Source organism: Rattus rattus, chromosome 9 (assembly GCF_011064425.1).
Source record: "Rattus rattus isolate New Zealand chromosome 9, Rrattus_CSIRO_v1, whole genome shotgun sequence".
Classification (NCBI taxonomy): Eukaryota; Metazoa; Chordata; class Mammalia; order Rodentia; family Muridae; genus Rattus; species Rattus rattus.
In genome coordinates, this window is record NC_046162.1 from 90973957 (window position 1) to 90998011 (window position 24055).

A 24055-nucleotide genomic window follows, 5' to 3' on the forward strand; every position below is an offset into this window, starting at 1 on the left:
GTTGACATAACTAAACACCCAAAACCCAAACTTTCTATGTTTCGCTTATTACAAAGGAAGTCAGCTTGCTCTCAAAGGAGAAAAATATTAGATTTCGTTAAACCACTTAAAATGACATTCTAAATTTATAATGATTAGCATGTCTTCATACTATAGAATCTATTCTGAAGTACTGCCAGTTAGACCCCTTAGTTTCTTAAGGACTGTCACCTGTGCTGAGAAATATATTCCAAAATTTTATACATATATGAAAATACACTAAAAAATTCCAAGGAATAGTTTTATATAAAACCATAATAAACAGTGTTAGAAAAGCTATAATACATGCTCTAGAGAAACACAGAAAGCCTAACTTTAATTATGTTATGCTACACAATGACATTAGTGTAACAGTAAACAAGAATGTTAGAAACAGCAAATTAATTTCCACAGTGATGATGTATAATGTTAAACCCACAATGCTGGGAATTAGAAGGCTGAAGCATTAGAGGAAAATGTTTTAAGCAGGAGAGCCATCCAATCCAATCCATTTGTTCAGAGATGATCAATTTCATGTACTATACTCAAAAAGAAAATTCTGAATGGCCATAATAAAGGTATGAGTCTCTAAAGTTTAATTTAGTTCTAAATTTTAAATACAATTATAAATGTAAAGCTTTATTATATGTAAAGCTAAAGTAGAAAATGAAATATAAAACCTGACAAATATGATCTCAAATTATTCCTTTTTAATAAAACTCCCTACAACTTGTGAATTTTTTTTTTACACCATTCTCTATAATCATTTGGATTAAGTGAACAAAGACAGGACTAAACTGGATAATGGTGAGTCCCATCCACAGATGATGTTATTTTAAAAAATGAATGTAAGTTATACTGTGAACAAATGATAGTTGTAGGAAGAAAATAATTATGGCAATCATAACTTTCTTCCTTTTACAAGAAGGCAAGGTCAGAAGCAGGCAATATATTCAAGTCATGTTTGCACGAGGCTCCTGTGTCAATGTGACCTCACTGAGTTGTCTTTTCACTAGAGAAATGTAATGTGTATTTTCTCTAAGATAAAATACATTAACATTTCTATGATCTGGGGGTTGGGGATTTGGCTCAGTGGTAGAGCGCTTGCCTAGGAAGCGCAAGGTCCTGGGTTCAATCCCCAGCCCCAGAAAAAAAAATTAAAAAAAAAAAAATTTCTATGATCTAAGCACAATTGTCTAAATTAGGGTGGCTGAGACTATCAAGATAAAAATATAAGGAGTAAAAATTAAAATTTAGCAACTCTGAGATTAGAGGTATGAAATGAGCCTTGGTTTTGGTAGCTCTAGAATGTACACCCTGAATTTAATGCCTATGTTTTGGGGGGGGGTGTCACATTTCTGCCCACAATGTATTTATTAAGAAGTGCTTTTGTTTCTAGAAAAAGAAACCACTCATATGACCTGCAAACAAGAAGCAAGAATGAAGACAGTCAGCATCCCCTAAGGCCTTGAAATTAAGTTTCGTTCGCATTCATTTATAATTTAAAAAGTAACAATAAAATTAGATCAAGGGTATTCAATGTAATAAATGCACAAAACATGCCTTTGGGGTAAATCAAACCAAAGGAACACAGAGAATGTTTCAATGTAACTTAATTCCAGGGTTAATTGAAATGAGAGCTATTTTGTGCCAGAATTAGTAGAATGATTTCACAGTGAAGGTCAAATAGCTGAGGTGAAGATGTTCTTAACAATAGCAAAGACTTGGGGTTTGCTTCAAAGGAAACAGCTAGTAAAAAGTTCTCCAGACTTACTGATTTTTTGTTTTCCTTTTTTTCTTTTACTGTAGCTTTATTCAGTAGGGAGTGGCAAGTTGCCTACAGAACAGAGATGAGCACAAACAAGTCACAGCACCGACTACATACAGCAACAAAAACAATGTTGGCTTGTACATAAAATTACATGGTAAAATGTAACACAAATGGAACCAACAGAAAAGTAGAAATCAACTGAATTTTGAGGGATGAAGTTTAATCCTGGATTTTAATTTTTATTACACTTTTAAGCCAAGGATAAAATAAACAGCAGGAAATGTTGAGACCCAATCATGTCTACTATTTCTGGCTATAAGTCATGGAAAAAGCTGTCCTCAAGCAAATCTCAGGAATATTTATACTTGAGTCAATTCCTAGCTTTTGATAAATTTTACATAAAATATTATGAAGTAGACCACACACTGAAAGCATTGTGTCTACATAACTTTTTCTGATATGTAAAATACTTCTCTGTGTATCCTTCAATTGACTTAAGAGTTATTTTTCCAATACCTAGCAGTTAATTAAGATGTTATTAAATAAAAATTTAAATGGCTAGATATGCAGAAAACAATTTTAGAGACTCTGAATCTAAAATTCATCTTTTAAAAGGAGTGTTGTTCTAGTCTCACATCTTCCAACGCACATGGACTGATCCCTGAAACGGTACTACTCAGTTTATTAAAAACCACGGTATCTGGAAAAAGAATGTTAGCATCAACCAGGAAAAAGTTGATTAATATCAAAGTTAAGAAATTGAAGACAATATTGTAGACTCAAATTTAAACCTGATTAAAAATGTCACTCATTATAGATGACAATTTATCAGACTGCCCTTCAACACGCAAAACCCAAAACCACCCATGTGAACCCACACAGACATGTCAGTCTCACCACAGAGCTCCATCTCTAGAATAAAGATTTCTTCAAAATTAAAACTTCTGATTGACTTATACCAACTATTTTTTTTAATATTTTAAAATCTTAAAATAAGAGCCAGTTATGGTGGTAAACACCTGTAATCCTGGCCTTTGGGAGGGGAAAGTAAGAGAATCAAGAGTTCAAGACCAACCTGGGCAACAAAAGACACTTTCTCAAAACATCAATTTAACCATAACACAAATTTTTTGATCCAGATTTCTAAGGCATCAAAACCCCTCAGTTTTCAATCCACCATCCATCAATCATGGATCCTACATGCACCCATCCATCCACTATCCATCTATCAACCATCCATCAACCATCCATCCACCATCCATCTTCCAACCATCCATCCATCCTTTATCCATCCATCATGCATCCATCTAGTAGCTCTTGGACACCTAGACGCCAGCACTATCTTGGGCCTAGGATGCAGAGGTAAAAGCTCATTTCAGCTTGCTTTACTTCAGGCTTTAATGCAGTTTACAAAAATATAACCATGTAAATATTCAGGTTTTTTTTCAATTGTGGATATGTAGCTTTAACACACATGTATAAACTCATTTGAAGAAGAAACTTTACTGGGAAAGACAATGTTTACTTAAAATCACAGTAGTTATTTCCCATTTTTCTCACCAGAACTGAATATCCACTCTAGAAATCATTTTCTCTTTGTTCCGAATTTATCAGAAGGAAAAGAAATAGTATATGAGAAAAATAGCTTAATTATAAATGTCATACATTTATAACATATTATAACAATTATTGTATTATATATTATTCTTACATAGCATTTTAATCATCTTTTCTAAATAAAGAAGGCAAACACATATAGCTGATTACAAGATACAAAAAAGCTTGAAGACCCAAACCTGAACTCAAGTAAAAATCAGCTAGCAATATACTCACTTAGCTTCCAAAGTTTCCCCAGTAGATCCTCAAAGGAGCTGTTTACTAAGAAAAGGAAAATGGGTTCCCATCCTTCCCAGCAGAGCAGAAAAGTACAAGGGAACCATTATATCTCTGCCAAAGTTACAAGGGCAAGCAAAAGCCCAAAGAAGGGGGAAAAAAAAGAAAAAGAAAAAGAAAGAAAGAGAGAAAAGAATAAAAACAGAGGCTGACAGAGGGAAGACTGAGTTAAGGACAGAGACCAGAGACTCAATGAAAAATGTATTGATTGGGTCTTTGTCTTTGATCACTGTAAAATTTGCTTATTAAAAAACAAAATCTTACTTAAACGAAAACTTTGGTCCATGGTAGTCTGCAGTAACTTTATCCACTACAAAATAATGCCTAGCCTAAACATTTGTATGGAGTTTCTGGGAAGCTTTAATGTGGTAATTCCAGTGTGACAGTAATGCAGGCTGTTGTGAGGTGTGCTCTAGGCAGGGCAGGGCAGGGCAGGGCAGGGCAGGGCAGGGCAGGGCAGGGCAGGCAGGGCAGGGCAGGCAGGGCAGGGCAGGGCAGGGCAGGGCAGGGCAGGGCAGCACAGTCCAGCACAGTCCAGCACAGCACAGCACAGCACAGCACAGCACAGCAACCAGTGGCAGTGAGCCACCAGTCAGCACTTCCTTGCCTTCATGGTTCCCTCCACACCTAAATAGGAAGGCTGGCGAGAATCCTGCTTACTTAAATGAGTAGAAATGATAAATTCCATCATGAAATATTTCCCACATACTTATTAAGTGTCCAATTCTTTTTACATTACTAGAATAGTACTTTCAAACTGGTGCCCAAGTTTGCTGATGATATAAACGGATACATTTCTCATTATGGGGACAGCCACATGAAGAGTTTCTATTAAAGTCTAGTAGGCAGACCCTGAATTCCCCATTCACTTTTACCCAACTGTGATAAGGTCACTGTCATTTTGGAAAGCCATTTTCTTTCTAAAAAACCAAGAAGGTGATTTCAGACTTTGAATGTGTGCTGTTTATTTTCCACCTCAGTTTATAACAGAAAAACAACTGAATTGAATGTAAAGAGAAACCTAAGGGTAAAGTTAGGAGAAAGCAAACAGGCAATGCATGAAGCTTCATCTCACAGTTCTAATTAACCACCCTCTAGCTGCACGTTCGACCAGGTGAATAACCGATGTGGAGCTTCCTAAGCTTCCTAGAGCTTTCTGAAAAGGCAGTAAAGTCCTAGCACATCCAGAAAGTGAATACTAAGTATATTTTATTACATTTCTATGTACGCAAAGTTTTCTTTTTATAGATACAGAAGTATATCTTTTAAAATAGCAATGGAGAAAAATTCACATAGCAGCCTCACAGCTTTTTTTTTTTTTTTTTTTTTTTCCGGAGCTGGGGACCAACCCAGGGCCTTTGCTTCCTAGGTAAGCGCTCTACCGCTGAGCTAAATCCCCAGCCCCTCTACTCACAGCTTTTTAAATGGTGATTTCACTGATGATGCTAATGTCTCTAGGCAACTAAAGCTGCAAGCCAAAAATAAAAGGATGACGCTACAAAATCAGAGGAATGCATGGGTTTTGATAAATGTGTAAGTCCTTTCCCTATTTGCACCCTTATTCCAAACCCCAGGATCTATGTTGGTTTTCCCCTCTATTTGAAAAGTTAATACAGATTTATAGGCAATCCCTTGGAATAAATTATTCCTAAAACTGCATACCCAATTAAAAAACAGAAGTTACAGAAGAACAAAGGCCTTATTCTTTCAACACGGAGGAAATCACTGTGGACATCTGAATTCAGGAGCACTATCTGCTGTGACAGGGTTAGAAAGTCAGTCAGCTCCTGGATGGTGTGGACTCTATCTTACAAGCAGCACTCCACATGAGATACACAGGACAGTTAGCATGACCTGCGAGAACAGGACACAAACCAAAAATCTCCTAAAGAGAAACCAAAGTTATAGATCAAACCATTCATACTGTAAAAAAGCAACGAACTTGCTTCCAGTGAGAAAGTTCCTGTAAGTAATTTAGGCAAAAGATAAGCTAAGATGCACAGTGTATCTCATTTCAGTACATTCAGTAAATTATTAGTTGTTTTCAACACAAAGAAGATTAGTTGTATTTTCCTTAAAGTTCTTTAAATGTCTCTGAAGAAAATGTGAAGCCAACCTAATGGTAACATCTATTTTGAGGTTTCTTTTATCTTGTGTGTAAGTGTTCTCCTGGTTGTATGAGTGCCGCATGCATGCCTGGTGCCTGAGGAAGTCAGAAGACAGCATTGGCTCCCCTGTGCCTGGAGTTAGAGATGGCTGTGAGCCACCAAACCTGGGTTCTCTGCGAGAGCAGCCAGTGCTCTTACTACTTAGACCCCTCTCTATCCCACATTACAGTCCGTGTTCAATGACTCTGTACATAGCACTCCTCTCAGGCGCCTTTGGACTCAGAGTGGTAATCTGGAACTTTCAGCATACCTGGTACAAACAATGGCAGACACTTCGAAGCTGCGATGGGAACTCTGAGGAAGAACTGATGATGGCATGGAAGAACTTCTCTGTCATCTGAAGGAGGTTCCTCTGGTTCTCCTCAAGGCTCTCAGAGGGCTCTAACCTGTCACAAAGGAAAGGGAAAACCAAACATACATGACCGTTGAAACAAAATCACCCCCATAAGACTTTCGATCCTCACTGAAACACAAAAAATTTGCTATGATGGGGGTGGGGGGGATGAGCAGTTATAACACCAGGTGCATGGCTCACACTAATTTCAGTATTCACAAGGAGACAAGTGACTGCATGAGCTTGAGGACAGCCAGGTCTCTAAAACAAACTAACAAACACAAAATTGAAATTCCAATACTCAGAAGGTGCCCACAGGAGGCAGGAGGACCAAAAGTTGAAGGTCATTCTTAGTTTGGTAGCAAGTTTGAGGCCAGCATTGACTACAGGACCCAGTCAAACGCATACAAAACAACAGTAACTATGACAAAAACAATTTGGAGGAAACCAGAATTTAAGATAAAAATCAGCCAGGATATTACATATTTGAGAGTTTTTTGTGGGTATAGAAATACTAGTGCTTTGTGTGGTCTTCTAGATTGTTTGTTGGGGGGGGGAGTGAGAGAGTGTGTGTGTGTGTGTGTGTGTGTGTGTGTGTGTGTGTGTGGACTCTCTTTCCACCATTCGGACTGATCTCAGGCCTGTAATACCAGCACTAGTGAGTGCCAACACCATGTTAAAAAAGCTTCAGCTTTTGGAATCTTTTTGACTTCTGGATGCTCAACCTGAGCTGATCTAGTGGGTACAGACCAGCATCATAGTTTTTAAGATTATTAGAGAGAATCACAAGTGGTCAAAATACAGAGACTAAGTCAGTGACCATGGGTTGTCTAGTCCCAAATGCAACATGTATAACATAACCTTATATCTAAGGCTCAAGAAACATCGAAGAAAAGGGGGACTGACTGTAAAAAACCAGAGGGCCTGGTCAACTACTGCATAACAGTGTCTTGTCAACAAAACAGAGATGTTCCCACAAACTCTCAGGCCACCTGCTTGGAACCTGCAAAGATCACACTAGTAGGTGCACCTATGTGAATGAAAGATTTTAACAAGGCCTCCCCCCTAGATGAAGAACTACAGGCAACCAATAACTACTGAGGGAAGGAGAACCAGATTTTTTTTTTCTGGTATTGTTATTTTATTTCAAAAAGGAGACACCAATCCTAAGTGTTCAGCCCTAAACACATGTAAATAAGGCACCGTAAATTGGATGCAGTAGGTTATGAGCATATAAACATGTACACACATGCACACACAGCTAAACAATTCTAGAAGATTTTCTAAATTTGAGTGTAGGTAGCTGGGGGAGCATGGGAAGAGTTGGAGGGAGAGTGGAAATGATGCAAACACAGTGTACTCACTTAGGGAATCCTCACCTGAGTAAAAACTAACGCAGGGGAACTGTTCCATCCAGAACTGACGACTTAAGGACTGGCTTTCACTGCCCTAGAAGGCACATCAAACTTCTAAAGGGAGGAAGCAACCAACAGGCCTACCCAGCAGGCTTTTCAATGGGGCTCATGCCTGTCCAGGAAACTCGTACTGACTGAGCTGTCTCCTACCCTCCTCTCCCTCGAATTTCTTAACCTGTAAGTTTAGAGTATCTCTCTCCCCTTCTGATGTATATTTAATGCTGTAAGTTTCTACATTCCTCTTTTACTGCCTCCACCATTTTGGGGGGTGTGGTCTTGCTTCCTTTCTGTCAATGCACCTTTTGGCTCACCGACCCCTCCTCTGCTGCATCTCCTCTTTAGTCCGACCATCCATTCTTTCCTGCTAGATGGCTTCTCTAACATTTCTTGTTTTTGCATTCCTTGTTAGCATCCCTGTTCCCTGATTTTATTAGTCAGCAGTCCCTTCATGTTGTCCCTATCTCTCATTGGGGCTCTCAGCATAATAACCAGGTATTTTAAATATTCAATATAATAATTCCAAAATTTCTACCACATCCAACTCCAGTTCTGATGCCTGCTTTGTCTCTTCAGACCAAAACCTGTCCTCTCTTGGCACGCTTTGCAGTTTTTCTGTTGAAAGGTAGGCACCACATACAGAGAAACAAGGAACTGAGGTGAACAGACCTTTAGTGTAAGACTTTTATCTGCTGGGGAGTTAGCTACGTTCAATGTTTGCTGGAGCTGTGGGTGTCTGTTTCTCTGTGTCCTTGTTCTCAGGTTTTCCTGACTTCTAAACCAGAGTTCTGTGCTAAGCTGTAATTCACTGTGAATACACTGGAGCCCAGCAGATGTGATGCGGGGAAGTGGCAGGCACTGCTCTATGCACTGATTCTATACCCATTGTTGTATGCTGGGCCAAAGTCTCTGAACTTCAAGGTCCTGAATATTTCAGAAGGATTTCGCTTTTGTCCAGAACTCTCTCAATATGTGAGACAGAAAGGCTATGGGTGTGGTAGAGGATTAGGGGTAGCTAAGGGTCCATCCTCCAGGTCAAATGAGGCTAGGAAAGAGCGGGTTTTCTCTTCAAACACATGTTGCTCAGGAATAACAGAATCCAAGGAACAGATTTCAAATGATTCAGTTTTTCTCCTGCCCAAAGCACAAAGGTATGTTTCTCTCACCTTCCTCCTGAAAACTCAGAAAGCCTTTTGAAGGTAAAACACTATAACGGTGGGGTAGCCCCTTCATATTGGGCCACAGGAATTCTAACTTTTAAGCAAGTCTGCACTTCACCTGTAGCAACTCGTTAATTATGGTCTAAGTAGCCATACTAGTTACTGGCTCCAGCAGCTGTTTCCTGTGGTAGGTAAGTACTGCCAATCTGTATTCAGATGTTTCTACTCAAGTTTGGGAATGGTGGTTTGCCTTGGGACCTCAATCCTCTGATAAGTTACTGCCAGCTAAGGGATGCAGCTCACTGGCGGAAATGTCTACAGCATATGTGTGCCTATAGTTTGATCCCCAGAATGGCAACAGCAAAACACAATCTAAACTGATGTGCTAGCTGTTTTTCTTTCAGTCAATCGGTCTCTCTCTTCCTCCTCTTGTTCTTCTGGCCCTCTATCTTCCCCCACATCCTTTCTCCTTTTCTTTTCTTTTTTTTTTCCCCCACTCTCCCTAGGGAGCTAACCCAAAGCCTTATGCATTTGTGGCAAGCATTCCATCACTGAGCTACGTGCTCAGCCCTTCAGAATTCTTGATGGTTTTTCCTTCCTTTGAATATAGGAGAGTAGATTTTTAAAGTCTTGACTTGTCAGAGTGGGTCACAGTCTCAGGTGTAAACAAGACTATGTACCCTGGGGGTCTAACGGTCTATTTCGAGAAGCTGGTGAGTTTTGTTTATACATGTGAATCTGTGTGAATGAGTGCCACATATTTAGGCGCACTCCAAGGCCAGAAGATGCCTTGGAACTGCATTTACAGGCAGCTGTGAACCACCTGATATAGATGCTGGGACTTGAACACAGATCCTCTAGATGAACAGCAAGTGCTGTTAATCAGGTGAGTCATCTCTCCAGCCCCTCGAAAGTCATTTTTACCAAAAATAAAAGTTACAGCTGATTTATGGGTGTCTCCCTTTCCTATATTTTCTTAGATTTGTGTGTGTTTAGCTGAGGATGGAACCAAGAGCCTTACACATGCTACTAGGCAAGTTATCTACCACTCAGACATCGGCCATATGCTGAGTCTGCCTTATTGATTTTTTTTAACATGATGACAAATGAAGGACTGAGCTGACAAGATGGCTCAATGGATAAAGAGACTTGCCAAGGAAACCTGTTAATCTGTGATTGATCCTTTGCTTTCACATATATACCACAAACACATATCAAGCACGCACACAAAAATATTATTTCTCAAAAACAGACATGAGAAATATTGCTTACTAGGTATCTCTAGAACATTTTAAAAATATGTACTTTTCCTTGGAGCTTAGAGTGACTATGAACTGCATATGATGAGGTAAAGGTGGCTCAGACAGAGCAAGCAAACTGTGCTGCATTTGCTGTCAACAGCAAATCACTGACGACTTCTCACAAGGTAAGTATCAAAAAGATTTCTGCTAAGGTTGGGGATAAGCTTAGTGGTTGGGCACTTCCTAGCACGCAAAAGGACCCAAGTACAATTATAAACATCACCAAAACAAAACAAAGAAACAAAAGCCCCATTTCACTTAGAAAACATTATCTCCACAGCAAACAGCTCGGGGTGCAGAAAAGACAAGGTTAGAACACTAAAATGGAAGCTGGTCTGGGCATGGCAGCACATGACTTTTAGCACTTGAGAGGCAGAGGCAGGCCGATCTCTGTGAGCTCCAGGCCAGCCTCGTCTACAGAGTGTGCTCCAGGAGGGCCACAATTACGCTGTGAGACCATGTCTCAAAATCCAATATTCACAGAGCTAAACTATGAAATACTGTGCAGCAGTAAAAGAATAACAATTTCATAAACTTTCACAGAAAGATCAAAGACCTATGACTAAGCAAAAAAATTAAGTTGTAAACCACAAATTCATTGTGTTTCCTTTTAAAATTAAGCAATCACATTACAGTATACATCTTCTAAAACTACGTATATCTTTATACAAAAGAATGGGAAAAGGACAGAATAGAGTGAAACAGAACAGTATCCATAGGGGGTACTCAATGAAGCCTTTAATGATATCTATTAATGTTTTTATTCTTTAAGGAAAATGTATTTGTGTATTAGCTTTAGTGTAAAAACTACTGAGTTCAATTTCCAGCAACCACATGGTGGCTCATAACCATTTGTAATGGATCTGGTGCCCTCTTCAGGCAGGCGGATGTATATGCAGCAGGGCACTCACACATTAAATCAATTAAAAAAAAAAAAAAAAGTTAAAAGAAACACTATAACCCCAGTAGTGTGAGCTGCGTCAGGAAGACTCCAGGTTCACGTACAGGTTGGACCACATAGTCTTTATGAAAAACAGAAAACCAAGGACAGGAACATGAGATGAGGCTTGCCTCATGTAGTACTGGGGGCAGTGAGGGAGCAACTTGGACAAGATGACAAACCTGGTAGGATCCACTTCAAAGCTAACATGCTGCCAATCCGAGGATGTGATAATGATTCGTAACAAGGGGTCCAAGAGCTTTTGTAGGTAAGTAGCACCGTACACCTAAGGAGACACCCAATTAGGCACATATCCACACAGCTGCATGCAAAGATAATCAACCTAACACGCTCTATAAATGATTTCTTCTCCACACACCTAGTGCAGGACGCACACAAAGTGAACGATACACACCTTGAAGCAGAACGTCATTATCTTACTGGCCAAGCTGTTGCCTCGAAAGAGAGTCTGCATGGAGTCTGCCAGCTCTACCTCCTTAGAAAACATGTTCCAGAGCAGCTGGTAGAGCAGATGCCGAGAATCAAACAGTGTGACCAGAACTCGAGCCAGCTCATCCTGGTAACAAAGCACAATTGTGTTTCTGTGAACAATTTTACTTTTTTCTTGGGTAGATTTAAAAGATTGTAAAAGGTTAGAAAAAAGGCAGATCTAAAGCTCATAATCACCTGTTAATCAAGGTAAACAATAACTTATCATTCCTAAGTTTTACCTCCGTCTATTATAGATGACTTTTAAAACCTGTTTCTAATAATTGTTAATGCCAAAAATTAACTAGTGAAAGATGAGAGACTTAAGCTTTACCAGAAGACAGAAAGATACCACGATTTGGCTAAATTACATCATGAAATAACAGTTCATTTTTGAACAGACTGTTTTCTTAAAAATAATTAAATACAGAATGACTAAGGCCAAAAACAACAAAAGTGCAAACACTAAAGAATTATTTAAAAATCAGAACGGGGTGGGGGGATCGGCTAGATAATTAAAACACAAAATTCAGTCAGATTTTTTTTTCTTTTTTATTTATTTATTTATTTATTTATTTTTTTATTATTAACTTGAGTATTTCTTATATACATTTCGAATGTTATTCCCTTTCCCGGTTTCCGGGCAAACATCCCCCTCCCCCATCCCCAGTCAGATTTATGTACAATTAAAGAGTTAGAATTGAGGCTATCCTTTTCATTCCTTACAGAAATTTTTGTGGCTTTTTGTTTTACACAATTAATAAAACTGTAATTCACTGTTAAACCCAATACCAAGAGAAGACAGAGGAAACACCAGTAGCTATAAACGAAGAACCCTCAACCCTCAAACAGTAATAAAGGCCATCATGGTCCGGAGCCTTGTCCTCAACCTGGCCTGGTCCCAAGATTATAAGAACAAGACACTGGAGAAGCCAAAGAATTAATGGGGACTCAGCACTCTGCTTCATTTCCTGTAGTTACACAATTCATCTTGACAAAAATATAAAAACTCTACCCTCCATTGTAAGTTAAGTTAAAAGGACAAGAATTTAGGGACAAATTGAAAGTTGTTGGGCTTGGGCTCCAGCTTTGGGGGGACTGGGGTGGGGGGCTTGCATAGCACAGAAAGGTCCTGGTCTCAATTCCAGCACAACAGTAAGAAGAGACAGCAGTAGCTGTTGCTTTTAGGCCCCACAGGAAATGCCGTTCTCCTAAACCCTGAAAATTCTAAAAATCTGGATTTTAAAAGATGTATTTACATAATCAAATTAAATTTTCAAATAATTAAGTTAGAAAAAGTGATAGTACATGTAGGTTGGTGTCTATATGCAGGTGAAGGCTACCACAAGTTAGGCCAAGGCCATGATTGAACAGTAAAAAAATAAGGCAGGGACAAAGCTTTTGTAAGGCAGAGGAGAAGGAGAAGGAAGGGGAATCAAGATGGAGACAGAGAAGGATGACCCAGAACCAGGTGGTCTTGAATTGCCAAGGTAGTTGGGATGGGTTTCTGTAGGCAAATTTATCTTATCTAGGTGGGTGGTTTATATCCTTATCAATTGGTTGTGAGTTCACTGTGTGGATGTATTGTGGATTGAGAATTTAACATAGAAATCTGATTGTCGGGTTGCTGTTTGTTGAGTCTTGATTTTTAAGGAGTTGTTTGAAGTTTATACATAACTACTAGGGGGCGGGTGTTGGGAATGTACACAGAGCAGCGGCAGAGAGCTACAGAGGATGCCTGCTGCTGGGACCAGGGGTGGATGCTGGGAATGTGAGCAGGGTGCACAGTAAGGAAGCAGAGAGGTAGGCGGTCTCTGTATGAAACCGCGCGGCAGCGACCCGCCTTGGGAACTGGATGGGTGGAGAGATTGTTGTGGGCTCAGAGTAGCCATCGGCAGTGTGAGATGGGGATGGAGCTTAGCGGGTGAGATGCTTTGCTGAGATGAAAATATCCCGCAGATGCCATGTGACCCTATGGTGCCAGCACTCGGGTGGAATAAAAGAGACCATTTTTAATATTTACTGCAGCAAGTACACACTTGTAATCACAGTCCCCGGAAAGTGGAGGCAGGAAGACCACACACTGAGGCCAGGGTGAGTTACAGAAGAGTTACGTTGTTAGTGAGCACCCATGATTGCTCAACAGCTCTAGCTAATTAGGTAGGCCCTGACTTTCTTTGTTTGTGTTGCTTTTCTTTAGAGTTCCAAGCCATAGTGAGACCTTGTCTTTTTTTCTTTTTTTTTTAAAGGGAATGGGGAGTGAGACAAGGCTGTATATCAGTTCTCAACCTATGGGTTGAGACCCCTTTAAGGACTGTATAACCCTTTCATAGGGTTATATTCATGGTATATTTCAGATACCATTCATATTAGATATTTATATTACTATTCATAACAGCAAAATTGCAGTTATGAAGTAGTAATGAAAATAATTTTATGGTTGGCAGTAACAACATGAGGAACTGTATTAAAGGTCACAACATCAGGAAGGTTGAGAAACAGTGGTGCACATGACCAATTACATGTATGAAATTACATGTATGAAATGTCAAAGAAAAAAGTAATTTGGGGGACTGGACTCTCTTGCCGCCACTTACCAAGTGTGTGCCACCTAGAGCAGAGACAGAAGGAACGGCCATTCAGAGCCCGCCCACATGTGGCCCATACATATGCAGCCACCAAACTAGGTAAGATGGATGAGGCTAAGACGTGCAGGCTACAGGAACCAGATATAGATCCCGCTGAGAGACACAGCCAGAACATGGCAAATACAGAGACGAACGCCAGCAGCAAACCACTGATTTGAGAATGGGACCCCCGCTGAAGGAATCAGAGAAAGAACTGGAAGAGCTTGAAGGGGCTCGAGACCCCATATGAACAACAGTGCCAAGCAACCAGAGCTTCCAGGGACTAAGCCACTACCTGAAGACTATACATGGACTGACCCTGGACTCTGACCTCATAGGTAGCAATGAATATCCTAGAAAGAGCACCAGTGGAAGGGGAAGCCCTGGGTCCTGCCAAGGCTGGACCCCCAGTGTAGGAGATTGTTTGAGGGGGGCAGTAATGGGGGAAGGATGAGGAGGGGAACATCCATAGAGAAGGGGAGAGGGAGTGGTTAGGGGGCTGATAGACAGGAAACCGGGAAAGGGAATAACATTTGAAATGTAAATAAGAAATAACAAATTTAATAAAGATGGAAGAAAAAAAAAAACAAGTGTGTACCACCACACTGAGCATGCCTTCAAATGCAAATTTCAAACACAAATGATAATACTTCAAGTAAAAATTAAGTTATGTGAGGCAAAAATAATTCTCAAGCACAAATTGGTTAGAGATTTAGCTTTACTAACAACTAAAGTTAGGTTCACTAATTAATATATAAAGACAAGAGACAACTTTGTTTTACATTTTCTTCTCATTGGTGATTACATGAATCTTTTCACTGGGTTGGAAAGAAAGAACTAGTCAGGGGTAGGAGTACCAACCCCTTCTCTACAGTTAGGAACAAAATATGTTAAGAAAAAGGTTTAGTGACTCAAGTTGGTCAACTACTAATTTTTTGAGACAGTCTTACAGTGCCTCAAAACTGGCCTGAAACTCACTATCTAGCCCAGGAGGAGCCTGAACTTCTGAACCTCCTGCTCCTGTCCTGATATCACAGGCAAGCACAATCATGATGGCCTTCTCGGTAGTGCTGGGGAAAGCATTCTACCAGCTGAGCTGCATTCTTGGCTCTCCATTATCTAATTTTTTTCCAGTTCTTACATTTTGTCAATTCACTTAATAAACACTTATGAACAAACATTTTGAAGCACTAGCTATGTATCAGGCATTCTATTTCTCTACTTTCTCAATGAACTTACCCACTGAGAACAAGGGACCACATTGGCCAGAGCCATAGCTATAGGGAGCTCTCCTTGGTCTCCCATCATTGTGACCAGTTCCACAAGTCTCTCGAACCGATCTGCCAACACTGTTTCAGCAAGTGTATCAAATTCTGTTCCTTGTTGAAGGATTTTTGTCAGAACTTCCATAAATGTAGCTCTTGTCTGAAGATCTTTATGATAACCTAAGCCTGATGAAGACAGACAGATGCAAATTTACCACCACAGCCTGACTGAAGCAGTTTTCACTTTACATGTCATGTCAACTCTAGGCTGTTATAGTTTACATATGTGAATGGTTTGCATGCATTATGTCTGGGTGTCAATCACATGTATGACTGGTTACCACAGAGGCCAGGAGGCACTATCATGTCTCCTGGAAATAGAGTTACAAATAATTATGAGCCATCATGTGCATGCTGGAGATTCCTAGGTCCCATGGAAGAATAGCCAGTGCTATAGACCACTGAGGCATCTTTCCCGCCCAGCTCTCTAGGTTTAATATTTCAGTTTTGGTTCTGTTTGTTTGCTTGCTTGCTTGTCTGTTTAGAGACATGGTCACTGGTAGCCTTGGCTGTCCTGGAACTCACTGTGTAGACCAGGCTGACCTTGAACCCATAGAGATCTTCTTGTTCCTGGTTAATGGGACTAAAGTCATGCACCATGCTGGGCCAGTTTTTTATGTAGATATCATTTGATCTCACCTATGGAGTGCATGAGTCCACTGTCCACATTAGCATTGAGTAAGTTTGACATTGCAAGCACTGTACAGTGCCTCAGGGATGCCAGCCTCCGAGACATGCCACGTTTCCTGCCACCTGTTTGTGCATTTTCATCTTCAACTTCACTACAGTCATTCAAAAGGTTCATAAATAATGTGAAGTACCTGGAAAATACAGAGATTGGCCTTTGCACAGTGAAGGTCACATCAACCAGAAAGCTAACCATCCATTCTGAGTGATTATGTGTGATGATGTGCGGGACTGTATCTGCTTTGATAATGCTGGGGTAGAAGTCAATGTGCCTCATTAATGAGAGCTGGTAGCATTATTTTATCCTGACAAAGTGCAGTATTCATTTCATGACATAAGCACAGAAGATGTGCAATGTTTGCTGGTTAAAGTTAGTTTTAATATTTAGCTACAAAACTCATGGTTCAAATAGTTTAGACATTGTCATTTTAAATGACTTAACAAAGCAATCTAGATTCATTACAAGGAAAATTTCAATTATCTCACTGTTGTCTTTAAAAAACACAACAGAAATTATTTTTCTATTTTGGGTCCATCTTTTCACAAGTAGAACTGTTTCATGAGAGCAGCCAATGGCCACAATTAAAAGCAATTAGGCCTACTTTTAAATATAAAAATTAGCTACTTTGGCTACATTTTGGGGAGGGAAGAAGCTACATTTGCATTTTGCCTTAGGTTTTGGGGGCTGACACTTACTTAAGGAATAGCTGTGACTTGGCCTCCATCAGCTCCACCCCGTCTCCTTCTTCAGGCTGCAGTGGAAGACCAGCGAGGAGTGAGACTACTGCCTCCATGCTTGCTTGGTCCAGATCTCTAGAGACGAGCAATTGAGAAAATATGAGCCTTTTAGACATGAACTGAAGGAGCCCTCTACTTCACTAACTAAACTGTAAACACAATGTAAATAGTATCTGTAAGTATACCAAGTTCAGAACGTACACACAAAGGCTTCAAACAAGTAAGGAAATTTACAGATAAGTAATCTTTAGCATGATACCTATGTTAAATCAAAATTATGGGGCTGAGGATGTAGTCCAATTTAGCTTCTATAAGTCTTGGGTTCAAGCTCCAATATCAATATAAAAATGAAAAAACTTGACAAGCAATGGTGGTGCACGCCTCTAATCCCAGCACTCCGGAGGCAGAGAGGCAGGTGGGTCATAAGAGTTTGAGGAAGCCTGGGCTACAGAGTGAGTTCCAAGACAGCCAGAGCTACACAGAAACCCTGACTTGAAAAATCAATCATCAATAAATAAATGAATAAATAAATAAGTGATTGAATGGATAGATGATGTTGTTGATGACAATGATGATGATGATAAAAGAAATTCAACTAATCAACCAATAAATAAAAGTATATACTATCAAGCTATACCTGGCCAGAAAAACAGATGAAGTTATCATCCAATCAGTTATTTCAGAAATGTATTAATCATGTCATTAAAGCACCTAAGCAATTATGCCTTAAAAAGACTTACCATAATTACGTACCTCAATAAATATTTTTATCTAAAGTAATACAATCTAATGCTTTATGTATCTTCTTTCTCAATAACCAATAACCATACTTCCTAAGCTGATACTACTTCCCCAAGCCTCCCTCTCATGTTTCAACTAAAAGTCCTTCCATTAAATTAAAAAAAAAAAGCTTTAAATATTTCAAATCCAAAAGCTTACTGGTTACAAAATAACTTATTACACCTAAAAGCTATCTCTGTACTGGTTTTCATGAGCAAAGTAAAACATGATAGAACTTAAAAAGATCCTCTTCCCCCCCCCCTCCACTTTTGTTTTGTTTTATTTTACCTTGTGAGACACTTTACATCATCATCTGCGGCTTGGTTTGAAGTGCCCATAACCCAGTCTGTTAGGTACTCCACCATCTTATTCCTGCAGAATGACAAGAAGGAAAGGAGCAAACATGTCTGTAACTCACAGCTTACTATTTGATCATTTAGACAAAAGTTTTATTGTATAGTTGTATAGCCCAGGTTGGCCCTGAACTTCTGCCTTAGCTGTCTGACTGCTGGACTGTAGGGCAAACAGTCAATGGATCTAGTGTGACTTTACAGAACACACACCACTATCAGGGGTGAAAAGGGCACAAAGAGATACAATTTGGATGCTAGTTCTTTGCACTGGTCCCTTGCAATGTGGAAACAGAAACTTTTAGTGTCCGTGAATTAATTAGTTTCAGGAAAGGGGAGAATTTTTTAAAAAGAAAGACAGAAAACAAAACAAAAAAACAGATGCCCATGGGCACAGAGCTTTGAGAAACTTGGTTAAGATATTCAGAAAAAAACAAATATGCACAACACTTTGTACCTCCCTCCCCTGCCCACACAGCTGAGCCCTGCTACTTTCCTATCCTTCACTTAACGTAATATTTACAAGACCCTGCTTTGCTCTTCTGACAACTCACCGAAATTTCATCTCTTGACAAAACGAGAGGTCGTCTCTTCTTGCCATCATGACTTCAACTAACTGACACAATTTCGTTTTTATTTGAATTGCATGAACCATATTCCCAAGAACACGAACGTATCTAATTAAACACAGAATAAAAAATTGTAACTTTAGACATGAATAATATTTACCTTCTGTTTAGGTAGGAACATACAACTTTTTGGTTATCTTATTGCCACAGTTCACACTGGGTCTGTAGTAAAAAATGACAAATTTATTTCACTACACCCATTATCAGTGCATAAGAGGTCTTACCTCTTAAAAGTAAGGCTCTGCCGTGACTCAGGAGCACAGCGCTTACCTGACCAGATTTAGCATCATTGTCTCAATGCTAGCTTGTCCCAGATGCTCAGAGCTGCCTTCAGTATGATTATCCAGTAGGTTCTTCATTATAGCTATGGTTTGCTCTACAAACTGAGTATTGCTGTCAGTTAATAATACCTACATACACACACACACACACACAAAACAACAACAAAAACAAATAAAAAAAAAAGCCCATTAGCGATATTACATCAATGCACAGGAAACATCACCAAGACAATGAAACGGACATAACTATCACATGCAGGCACACCAGAGGCAAACAAACAAACATGGAGATACACACAGGTATAAATGCACATATCCAAGATTCATAACTCCAGGCATAGCTACAGGCCTGAGTTCTTTAGAAACAGGCTGATCCCTAGACTACATTTTTTTTTCTATAATTATGGATACTTTTAAAACTGTAAGTGAATCATCATGTTTAAATAATTTGAAAGACTATTTCAATTTAAATAATTTAAATAATTTGAAAGAAACAGTCTTGATTTATTTCAAATATTACTGTATTCATAAAGAAGGGTAAAAACGAAGTAGAGAAGGCTTCACCTGTCCTTGAGAGTCAAAAAACTTGCTGATGGCACTCTTCAGTTTGTTGAACAGCATTGGATACAGAGCAGGACTCAGCTCCAGACCCACCAGGTCCTTAACATTGGTCCGTATCTGAAGCCCCACTTTCTCATGGTTACACACCATCAAGGACAGAAGCCGGTCCATAAATCTGCTGACAGGTGAATCAACATTCCCTTCAGAAGACATTACAGAAATCATAGACCCTTTGCGTTCACTGACAGGGCCCATAGGTGGGCTGTATGTTGCTAGGCCAGAGCTGCTTCTCTGTTGCAGGCACACCCCACCAAGGGCACAGAGGAAGCCAGTCATGTTGATCCATTCCTGCAGGGAGTCTGTGTCAGACAAGTCTATGGATCCTCCTCCACTGACATGGGACATCCGTCTCTTAACAATGGTCTTATGAAGACTTTCTGCAGCCTAAGCACAACATTTTTTGTGAAAAGCATGAATTCAACATAGATTGAATAAAATCTTACAAATTATTCTTATCAATTTCCTCCAGTAGGAAAAGTACATTTGATATTTTAAAGAAATCTTGAAATTACCATATACATTATTATTTTCTAATTTTCTGTGTATAAATGTTTTGCCTGCATGTATGCCTGTATACATTGTGCATGCCTAAAAAAGCTAAAGGAGATGTTAGATTCTCTGGAATTAGTGTTACAAGCCATTCTAAGCTATCACGTGGTTGCTGGAACTCAAACCCAGGACCTCTGGAAGAGCAACCACAGCTCTTAACCACTGAGCCATCTCTCCAGGCCCCACCTTATTAGAGAGTCACTTAATACATTTTTTTGGCATAGCTAGACTAATAAAATCAACCTGAAATGTCAAATTTCTTTTTAAAAAACCTCTGATGTATATTGATGAACCTTAAACAACTGAAAGAGAAAAGCAGCTATTCACAAAGGCCCATATCATCTATGATTCCATTTGGACAAAATGGTCACAGAAGGTAATTTTGTAGAAATAGATATAGATTTGCAGCTACTCAAGGCTGCAGGGGTAGAGCAGAGAAGAGGAAAGACAGCAAGTTAGAGCTAGAGATAGCTATTTGGGAACAGGATTGGTGGGAGGGTCATTACGTGAGAGAATGAAAATGTACTAAAATTGATTGTGTATAAATTGCCAGTTAAAGAATTCTGTGACAGGGGTTAGGGATTTAGCTCAGTGGTAGAGCGCTTGCCTAGGAAGCGCAAGGCCCTGGGTTCGGTCCCCAGCTCTGAAAAAAAGAACTCCCACCCTTGCAAGAAAAACTTTCATGATCTAAAGCTGTATTATTTCCTTAAAACAACGTTTACTTGCTCTAAGTGACCATAACAAACAAACAGCCAGGAGAGGACAGTTTGTCTCAAAGACCTGATAGTGAGAGCAGTATGGGTGATTCAAAATAATTATACACAAACCAATTAATTATTAATTTCTGGGGTAATAGATAATGGTAGTAGTTGATTAATAAAATGATTCACTTGATGATAATAGTTAAATAAAATGCCCAAAGTTTAAATGCACTTAACCTTAAAATGGGTTCAATGGTCTGGTTACCAGATTCTTTAATTAAAGTATCTAACAATACAGCATAGCGAGCCAGACAGGGAGGCACACATCTACAGCCAGCTTTTAGAAAGTTAAAGTAAGCGGCTCACTGCAAGCTCAAGGACAGCCTGTTCTACATAGTAAGCTCTAGGCCAGCAGAGAGAAATAACCAGATCTTGTCTCAAAGCAAACATACAACATGAGAATTGTTAGAAATATTATTTTTCTCTATCTACAGCTATTAGATCTTTTCTAAATGTTCTTTGAATACTTCAATGAAGGGACAAGGAACAACGAAGAGAAAATGGTCTCCCAGCTAAGTGGTTTCTAAAAGAGCTGCTTAATATTTCTACAGTGATGTAACTTTTCATATCTCTACTATCCAACACAGTAAATAAATACTGAACCTTGGCTACTGTAAAACTTGAGAAAATAAGTCTACCTTGTTTAATTAGACGAGTTAAAAGCTACATTCTAACAGATACATGTGGCTAATATCTACAAGATGAGGCAGTACAGACCTAGATAGACCACAAGTAGTCTTAAAACAACTCTATATAGTATCCTACTTTTCATAGCTCGTAAAGGATTACTTAAGTGAAACAACAGATCTATTAATACACAAAAATTCACTGAACAAACTCACCTGGCCATCTTCCATTTTGGCCTTTGGGTAGTTAAGGATTAGTTTTGTAGCCTGTTCCCACTTTGCATGTGTATCTTCCCAGGCCTAAAATGAAGTCAATTATCACTAGGGAGCAACTTTAGGGGTGAATTCAAAGTCAACATGTAATGCAGGTTCTGAGAATACCCTACTTGTAATATGCACATAGCTCAGATTGGCTTCTGAAGTTGTTCTGATTACGCAGCTAACAGGAGGCTTGTAACATGGGGAGGGGAAGGTGCTGCAGCAGCTGAGGCCATACCTCAGTGTTTCCTGCAGTAGGGTGCTCAATGCGCCTTAGCAGGGCCATCACTCTTTTCTGAAGTGCCGCTCTTCCTACACAAAGACAACAAGCAGTGCTTAGAGCCATCTTCACAGCTAGGAATAACTAAGGTATCCAACCCCTCCACGTACAGAGCAGAGTGAAGGAATGAACAAATGAATCTGACAATTGAGGTGAACATGTGCTCTCACAAGAGTATTTATTGATCCCCAACTCCAAAAGGTCTTGAACATAAAACAGCCATCTTCCCACCTTTGTGTATGGAAATATATACCTAGGTGTTTAAAATCTCCCCATTTACAATTCAAGCAGAGTAATTTCTATAATCTACAACTAACAGCAACTTATAGTGCCAGTTATCAATAAGTTTGCATTTTAAAATTTCAGTGAAAATTACGTTTCAAATGTCACTAAATTTCATCTACCTTGTTCAGAAAAGGATTTCAAGGAAACGGTTTGAGTTAGCCCTGAAAACTTTCAAACTGTTATTTAAACATACTCCACTGTAAAAGTAATTAGAAGTCAGTCAAAGTAACATGGTTAAAGAGAAAGGGAAAAAAAAAAGCCACATTACCTGTTGACAACATATTGCTGACTGAGGCAAATTCCATGAATGTGTTGTAGTTGGGCAAGAAGTTGTGTACTGACACTTCATCCACACCACATCGGATGTCTGCTTCTTCACAGAGGTGGCGGAAACAGGACATAGCAACCAGAACAACTTCTGTGTCAGGACTCCACAGAAACATGTACAAGGCCACTTCTAGCTTGGTCTGGGCTTGTCGGCATATAGGTGGGGTTCCACTGCACCCTGCTGTGCTATCCTGGGAGGAAGGAGGGATGTATCCGCAACTGAGGTGACTTTATTTACAAACTCAACAATGTACTATATCCACCACAGCACACAAAATTTTAAAAAAATTGCCTTTTTAATAAGATCTTTTTCTGATGTACTTTACTCTAAATCAGGTAATGTGAACCAATATATGGTTCATATAATGATACTGCATTCAACTGGAATAGGTATTATCCGAGATTCCAGAAATACAGATAGTCTGCAACAAATATACAGTTAGAGACACCACAACAGCGAGTCCACTGCAGTAAAATGGAGCCACTTGTGGGTGAGCCATGATGACAAAGGAAGAGGAAGCAACAGTGAGCACTACTGGCTGAAACAACCCAAACTAACACTGTAGCACAAAGACTCCCACAAACACTTATAAAGCAAATGCAAGGGATGCAGACAAAGCACGCATGCAGCTGCTACAGGGCTCAGTGAGGTTTCTGTCTCAACGGCTATAGTAAACTTTATGTCTGAAAGACAAAATCTTCCATAATGATTTCATAATTCTGCTCATATTATGATTCATGTTTTAAGGACATTTACATACAGGAATAAATGTCCCACTGGACATAGCAATACAAATCTATAATCTCAGCACTTGTGTGGAAAAGGCAAGAGGATCAAAGCCAGTCTGGCATATGTGGACCCAGTGTAAAAATGTAAACCTTGCCAAGCATGACTGCTCCTAATTACAGTACTTGCAAGGGTGAAGTGGGAGGATTACAGCAAATTCAAGGCTAGCCTGAACTACAAAGCAAGGCTGTGTGAATGCGTATATATATGTATGTATACATAAATAAATAAAAGCAAAGAGAAAGAAATAAATCTAAGCAACACTTATCCAAATATTAGGCAAAATAATACTGTGTTGTAATTTTAGACAATTTGAACCTCCTTTAATTCAACTTCTACATGAATAGACTTTTTTACGTCAGAATGTCAGCCACAGTGTCAAATAACCACTTTCCTATTTACATTTTACCTACTTTAAGCCTCAAAACTCTGAAGCAACAATATTATACCACTTTCATTATTTTTTTTTCTTTTTTCTTTTTTTTTCAGAGCTGGGGACCGAACCCAGGGCTAACCCACTGAGCTAAATCCCCAACCCCTCATTATTTTTATTAACTATTATTATTAATTGCTTTCTGCTCATTCGTTTTTTGGAAGACAGTCTTAATATGTAAACCTGCCTTCAAACCTGTCCCCTCTGGGACAGAGGGATAAAACC

At 39.4% G+C, this 24055-nt stretch overlaps 1 protein-coding gene across 2 annotated transcripts in view; it reads right to left on the reverse strand.

Annotated features, from left to right (window-relative positions):
* Positions 1–24055, reverse strand: part of Nf1 (neurofibromin 1) — a 230850-nt gene that overhangs the window by 112884 nt on the left and 93911 nt on the right. The window contains exons 18-31 of one of the 2 annotated variants that reach the window (XM_032911686.1): positions 22552–22801; positions 21957–22030; positions 21677–21760; positions 19468–19908; positions 18893–19032; positions 18548–18670; positions 17932–18015; positions 16822–16938; positions 16078–16259; positions 15353–15564; positions 11413–11574; positions 11180–11283; positions 6101–6236; positions 1793–1855 (exon numbers count right to left, since the gene is read on the reverse strand). In XM_032911686.1, the coding sequence (XP_032767577.1) occupies positions 1793–1855; positions 6101–6236; positions 11180–11283; positions 11413–11574; positions 15353–15564; positions 16078–16259; positions 16822–16938; positions 17932–18015; positions 18548–18670; positions 18893–19032; positions 19468–19908; positions 21677–21760; positions 21957–22030; positions 22552–22801 (2172 nt within the window). The remainder of the gene's footprint in view (positions 1–1792; positions 1856–6100; positions 6237–11179; positions 11284–11412; positions 11575–15352; positions 15565–16077; positions 16260–16821; positions 16939–17931; positions 18016–18547; positions 18671–18892; positions 19033–19467; positions 19909–21676; positions 21761–21956; positions 22031–22551; positions 22802–24055) is intronic. The other variant, XM_032911687.1, reaches the window with a different exon arrangement.